Source organism: Morus notabilis, unplaced genomic scaffold (genome assembly GCF_000414095.1).
Source record: "Morus notabilis unplaced genomic scaffold, ASM41409v2 Scaffold472, whole genome shotgun sequence".
NCBI lineage: Eukaryota > Viridiplantae > Streptophyta > Magnoliopsida > Rosales > Moraceae > Morus > Morus notabilis.
This window is the reverse complement of record NW_010367534.1, coordinates 94,285-101,271: the sequence shown is the minus strand read 5'-3', so window position 1 is coordinate 101,271 and position 6,987 is coordinate 94,285. Positions and strand designations below refer to the sequence as shown.

At 32.7% G+C, this 6,987-nt stretch overlaps 1 protein-coding gene across 1 annotated transcript in view; it reads right to left on the bottom strand.

Annotated features, from left to right (window-relative positions):
* Positions 1-1,870, bottom strand: part of LOC21390404 (serine/threonine-protein kinase VPS15) — a 7,390-nt gene extending 5,520 nt beyond the window's left edge. Inside the window, exons 1-5 of the mRNA XM_010112573.2 lie at positions 1,426-1,870; positions 1,209-1,331; positions 1,078-1,123; positions 834-994; positions 381-460 (exon numbers count right to left, since the gene is read on the bottom strand). Coding sequence (XP_010110875.1) covers positions 381-460; positions 834-994; positions 1,078-1,123; positions 1,209-1,331; positions 1,426-1,698 — 683 coding nt within the window. The 5' untranslated portion in view covers positions 1,699-1,870. The remainder of the gene's footprint in view (positions 1-380; positions 461-833; positions 995-1,077; positions 1,124-1,208; positions 1,332-1,425) is intronic.
* Between the last annotated feature and the right edge of the window lie 5,117 nt (positions 1,871-6,987).

Sequence of the window (6,987 nt, the reverse complement as noted above, 5' to 3'; positions counted from 1 at the left end):
GGTAACACGCGCACAAGGGGGGGGGGGGGGGGGGAATAAAAATGCAGGTTACTACATCATTAAAGAACACAATTCAAGCCAAAAAAAAAAAAAAGAAAAAAAGATTTAAGTGGCCTAATAGTAAATGTAACATAATCCAAACCATTTTGAAGGAACAAGCCTAGAACTAAAGGGAAACACCATCTCATCTCTTATAAACATAGTAATATGGGGTAATTGAATCCCACAAGATTTCCAACACTCATAATCACCTCAGCAGAAAGGATGTCAGTTACATCAAGCAATACACTTGGAAATTTGAATGTCCATTTCGGCATCAAATCTAAACATTCAAAATACATAGGTTCGGATATAAGACAATAACTAGTATGAGAACTCACCCCACAGCAAATATGTCCATAGATGGCCTTAAACGTGCATCCTGTGCAACCTGCATCTCACCTCCATGCTCATAAAATCTCTGAAGTTAGAGAAAACGTGGGAACAATTAGCAATTCAAGATCCGCCACAAAGAAAAACAAACACACATGGAAACTACAATATCTAAAAAAAAATAATCATGTAAGCTGACAAAATAATTCTGATCAATTAGCTGGTTCCTGAATTGGGATAGCATTAAATGATAAAACTAAAAAAAAATAATAATAATTATGTAAGCTAACGAAATCTACTGCTGTTGACTCAAAAACCATATGCATGTGTACACAATTACGTTAAAAATAGGAATCAACAAAAGAAATCATCTCCAATAAAGAACGACTAAGGACATACATGCCCAATAAAGCAATGAAATTATGTGTGTGTGTGTGTGTGTAGATAGATAAGAACCAAACCTCAGGAGCAAGGTAACAAAGCCTTCTTCCTCCGGTGTCAAAGAAAAATGAGAAGTCAGAAGGGTCATCATATGGAATATAGGTGGGTTTGAATGATGCAAAGTCCGCAAGGTAAAGCCAATTCCAAGAAGTGACAAGCACATTCTCGCACTTAATATCACCTAAAAACAACAAAATTTGAACATAAACATGAAAATCATGAAGAGGAAAATAGAATCCTTCAATCAACACAGAACAAAATTACCATGGCAAATCCCTTTTTCGTGGCATTGTTTCACAGCAAGAAGTAACTGCACGAGAACATAGGAATTCAAGATGTTTATACTTGGACAAACTATTCAGCCATCGATAACAGAAACTTGAGCGAGAAATGACCTGAAAAGCCAACCATTTCTTCTCGATTAGACTGAGAAAAGGTCGAGTGCTCAATCGATCATGGAGATTATTGAAGAAGTATTGCCTGAGAAGATATGCCGCTTTATCGGTCTCTTGCCAAAACTGCCAAAAGACAAAAATCAATCAAAACCAAAAAAATCCAATTAAAACACTTTCCGACTCCATTTTCCGTCATTTTCTCGGCAGCCAAACGGACCTGGAAAGGCCAGACGTGGGGGAACTCGAGGGCGCGGAAGATCTCCTTGATGTGGAAGAGGCGGCGCTCGTACTCGCGGAGGTCGACGTAGTCGCCGCGCTTGAAGTAGACCTTGACGAGGACCAAGCCCTCGTCGTGCTTGCAGAGGATGGACTTGAAGAAGCGGCCGCGGCCGAGGACCTCCTTGAGGACGAGGTTGTAGGACGACGGGAGGTCGTGGAGGTAGTACTCGGAGGCAGACACTTGGGTGGTGCGCGCAATCTTGTTCCCCATGGCTGTTTCGCGGAGGATTTTGGCATTATTCGGAGGGCATTTTGAGTTTTCTTAAAAGCGGGTCTCAGTCGCCATTGTTGCGTTTGGATTGAGCAGAGGAGAAAGAAAAAACGACGATGAGGTCGCTTCGGCCTTTGGCTTGCTGGGTCGGGTTGGAGTGTTGGGATTTCTTTTCCGGAGTTTCGAAACGGGATTTGTTGTTGGTATGTATGATTATAAACGTTTCGGAGGTTCTTACTTTGCAAGTGGATTTGGGCTTCTGCACGTGGCGTGGGGTAATTGGTTTCCTGTGGGGCCCACCATGGATGGATTACACGGCCTTTTATTTTCTTTTTCTTTTTATTTTTTTAAGAAAAAAAGAGTTATCGCTTCTTCAATTGCATTTTTGAGTTATATTGGTTGTTCTTTTAGAGTGTAATTTGAGTGTAGTTTTTAAGTTGAATTTGAGTTATACTTGAGTTGAAGTTAGAACTTGAATAAAGTTGAAACTTAAAATAACGTAAACTTAAATAAAGTTGAAACTTGAGTTGTCTTTTTTTAAGTTTTTTGAACAAAATAACATAAATGATTTGAATGTAGATCTTCGTTGAATTTAAGTTATAATTTGAGTTAAAATTTTAACTTAAGTTTGTATTTAGTTGTGTACATTTAAATTATAGTTTGAGATAAGAATCTTTTTAAGTTTTTGTTTAGGTGGGTCAAAATTTTAGTTTGTATTTAGATAGTATTTTAATAAAAAACTCGATGATAATGAAAAATTTTAATATGATATATGGGTGAGGTTTTATTCATCTCTTCGTTGTGAATGCATAAAAAATCATCTCAATTGAAATTAAAACGAAAAAGTTATAGCGTTTTTAAAAATAAAAAATACTATTTATTAACTTGAGTTTTAGTTTAGGAACTTGAGTTGAAAGGTAAATTTGAACTTAGATTTTAACTCCAAACTCAAGTTAAAATTCAAGTTCAAATTCAAATTTTACAAAAAAACATGAACTTGAATAAAGTTATAACTTGAGTTCAAATTTTTTTTAAGTTTGGGTGCAAACGAATAAGCCCTAAACTCAAACTCAAGTTAATGAACAATATTTTTTCTATTCTTAAAAACGCTATAACTTTTTTGTTTTATTTTTTATTGAGATTATTCTTCTTTTTTTATGCGTTCGCGTTCACAATGAAGAGACGAACAAAACTCTATCCATGTATCATAGTTTTACTCACCCGAACACAAACTCAAAAAGATTTTAATCTCAAACCATAACTCAAATGTACATAATCAAACACAAACTCAAATTATAACTTCAACACAAGTTATAACTCAAATTCAACTAAATATATACACTCAAGTCATCATAACTCAAAAATGCAACTGAACAAGCCCTTAAGAACTTGAGTTGAAGGGGAGTTCTTTTGCACCTGAACTTAAAAAAAGTATGAATTCAAGTTATCACTTTATTCAAGTTCACATTCTTTTGTAAAATGTGAGTTTTAACTTGAGTTTGGGACTAAAATTTGAGTTCAAATTCCTCAACTCAAGTTCCTAAACTCAAACTCAAGTTAATGAATAATATTTTTTCTATTCTTAAAAACATAACTTTTTTGTTTTAATTCCGATTGAGATTATTTTTTTTCCATGCGTTCACAACGAAGAGACGAATAAAATCTCACCCATATATCCTATTTAAATTTGTCATCACCATTGATTTTTTTTATTAAAATACTATCCAAATACAAATTCAAATTTTGACCTGTCCAAATACAAACTCAAAAAGATTTACATCTCAAATCATAACTCAAATGTACACAACCAAACAAAAACTCAAGTTACAATTTCAACTCAAGTTATAACTCAAATTCAACTCAAGATTTACACTCAAGTCACCATAACTCAAAAATACAAACGAACAATTGAACTCGAGATTTTAACCACAAACTCAAGTTAAAATTCAATTTAAAACTCAAATTTTACAAAAGAACATGCACTTAAATAAAGTTGTAACTTGAATTAAAATTTTTTTTTTGAGTTTGGGTACAAACGAACAATCCCTAAATTTTAGCATTTCATTCTCAAATACGATGTTATTTTCTATATTAAATTTGACATATGCATTATTTTTATTTAAATTTGACACTAAATATAACATATGCTTTAACATTTACTTGTTGATGAATTTATTTTTGTCATTTATTATTGCAACACTAACAATTTAAAAATGCTTTAATATTAAAAGTTTACTTCTATCATTTTTAAAATTTAATGATTATAACAAAAAGTCAAAAAGTATATATAGCATTTGAAATAATATTATATATTTGAACACAAATAAAAAATAACTTATTCAGTATGTCATTTTCTCACTTTTAGGTAACATAAGAATTAACATTTATATTGAAGATAGTCTAATTATAGTAATTTTGTTTTTTAAGAGAAGTTATGAATTCGGGTTTGGCGGATATTGAGAGACATCGTTGCATGAGGGTATAGGTTTTGAACAATTAAAAATCGTGACCGGTTGATTAACATGATGACACCGAGCACAATAGTTAGGCATTATTAGTAAGGGAAATGAAACAGCTCAGATGCATTGTCATGGTTAGTTTAAAAACAAGCATGCATTTTTACATGAATTTGGAAGGAAATAATGTGTAGTCTTTTAATAGTTAGTTTAAAAAGAATCAAGCATATTTACATGAATTTGGAAGGAAAAAAAAGTGTGATATTTGTTTTTATGTAAAATAGACTATATGACATTTTTACAGTTTAATTATAATTTTTTACTCGTAATGTTTGTATGTGATTTACAACGATATGTCCTTAATGTAGGGAATTAGAGGCCTTTCACCTATGATATAAATCATACAATACCTATTAAGCGACGAGCATAATGATGGCGTTGTCAAAACATTTTCTTACAATATCAAACTCCATATATTATGCCCCATATGGTTAGAATCCTACGAGCATGATCAATTCCCCTGTTGGGTGAACTTTTATGTATAAATTGAACTTAAATTCCTACAATTTTCGAAGAGTGATATTCCACTAATTGAGCCTTTGTCCAAATGCATTCAAAATCTTTCCTTTAAAAAAAATGTTTTGTTTTGCGAGGGATAAAAGTCTATTTAGATTAATAACCTCAAAATTGTTTATTTCACCATTTAAATTTTTAATTTTAATTTTACTATTAAAAATTATCACAAAAAATTATATTTAATTTATTTTATTACAATTAAATATTATCACATAAAATTACATATCAAATTAAATTAAAAATTAAAATTAAAGACATATTCTTTTGTCTAAAAAACTCAAAAAAAAAAAAAAACTTAAATTTTAACTTTATTCAAATTCACATTTTTTTAATTTTAATTTTATTCAATTTTACTCAATTTTATTCAAATTTTAACTTCAACTCAAATTATAACTTAAATTCAACTCTAAAACTACACTAAAAAAAACAACCTGTAGACTAAATGAGACCTAAATGAAAATGAGACCTAAGTGAACTTAACGAGACTTAAGTGAACTGAATGAGACTTAAGTGAACTGAACTTTCACCCCATTCTAATCACTAGTCGGATAAGCACAGGTTAATGATGCTGTTTCTGATGGCATTCTCTCTCTCTCCCTCTCTCTTTTTGTGGTTCACTAAATGCCGAAATAAAGAAAGAAACAAACATTTTAGCTCAGTGCTCAAATTTCACACCAGATTGCCAAACCCCCCATGCGAACAAGAACAGCGAGTGGATCTTGATAACAAAATTAAAATTCGGCATACGCGAACAAAAGTAAACTTTCACCGTATAGTATTACAGATCAGATCAAATTACGAACTACTGTACAGAGCGTTGGAAAAACGCCTTATTACAGAGAAACAGCAGTAAAAACTAAAAACATAATCACGATCAAGATCAAGATCAACAAATCAAGATTGAGAGTCATCACGATCACACGGTGGGCGCGACCTCCTCTGGATCTTCGAAGTTTGGGTCCTTGGCGTCGAGAGCTTCCTTCTCGAAGCCCATCTCGACCCGGGAGTAGCCGACGCCGGCCCAAGTGAACTTGCCGCCATGGCCGCCCTTCTTGGGGGACCCACTCAGTCCCGTGCCTGATTTCCTGTCCTTCCTCACCTCCGTTTTCCCGTTGCCCTTTGTACTCTTCCCTGTATTCTTCATCTTCTTCCCTCAAACTTTTCTTTAATGGCTGAAAATAAAATGGGGGTACTTACCCGTTCTTATAATATGGAAGTGTGGGGTAAACTGTCATTTCGCCCGATGCGTTTCCGCCACGCGGGTACGTGTTGTGGTTTAACTGGATAAAGGACAATTGGATAAGAACAACCATTTTTAAATTTAATTATTTATTAGTTATTCATAGTGGGAATTCTACCGTAGTGATTGGCTCGTTGTAGCGAGATAGATCATTTATCCGAAACCGTCTGATAAGAGACTGATGATTTCTTTTCCATAGAATAACAGGCTATAGTTTTTGGGTGGCGCAACGCACGGTGAAATCGGAAACACTGTACAACTGTTTATTTTACGAATTTAAATTTTATTAGAATAAAAAATTCTTAAAAACAATCGTATTTAATTTTTTTATAACAATAAAAAATATAATTTTTTTATAACAATAAAAAATTTTCATATCAAATTATATCCCAATTCAAATTAAAAATTTAAATTAACAAACTAAACAGTATAACTCATTCAATGGTGATATTTTAGCTGTAATAAATAACGTAAGAGCCAACACTCATGTTTTGACTCAATGGGTACGTGTATGTACTGTAGGTGGCCAAACTGGGTCTCTTGACTTGCTGTAGAACTTGCCGTGTACCCCAAGCTCAAAGTCCAAACTGAATTTACTTGTCAAAGCCCGTTTGAAATGAGAATCTATCTTCTCATGCAAAAGGAGATAAATATCATTTTATAAGAGTCAAAATTTTTATTTTTTATTAATAACTTTTTTACTTAAATAACTATATTAAAAAAATGATATCAATCAATAATGAGGCTTAAAAACTTAGACACATACAATATTAAGAGTAAATTGTGTAATTTTCTCCGTTTTCTCTTCTCCTCTTTGCTCTCGTAGGAGGAAGAAATGTCCCGTTTAACGTAATTGGGTCGAAGTTGATCAATACAGTGGAAGAAATTGGGATGTAATTTACTCTATAACAGTATATATAGACTTATAGTCCAACCACTATAAATTATTTGCACTATCTCTATCATTGCCTCTCTTATTTTACTCAGGATATATTGTGTAGCTTGACATATTGGTAT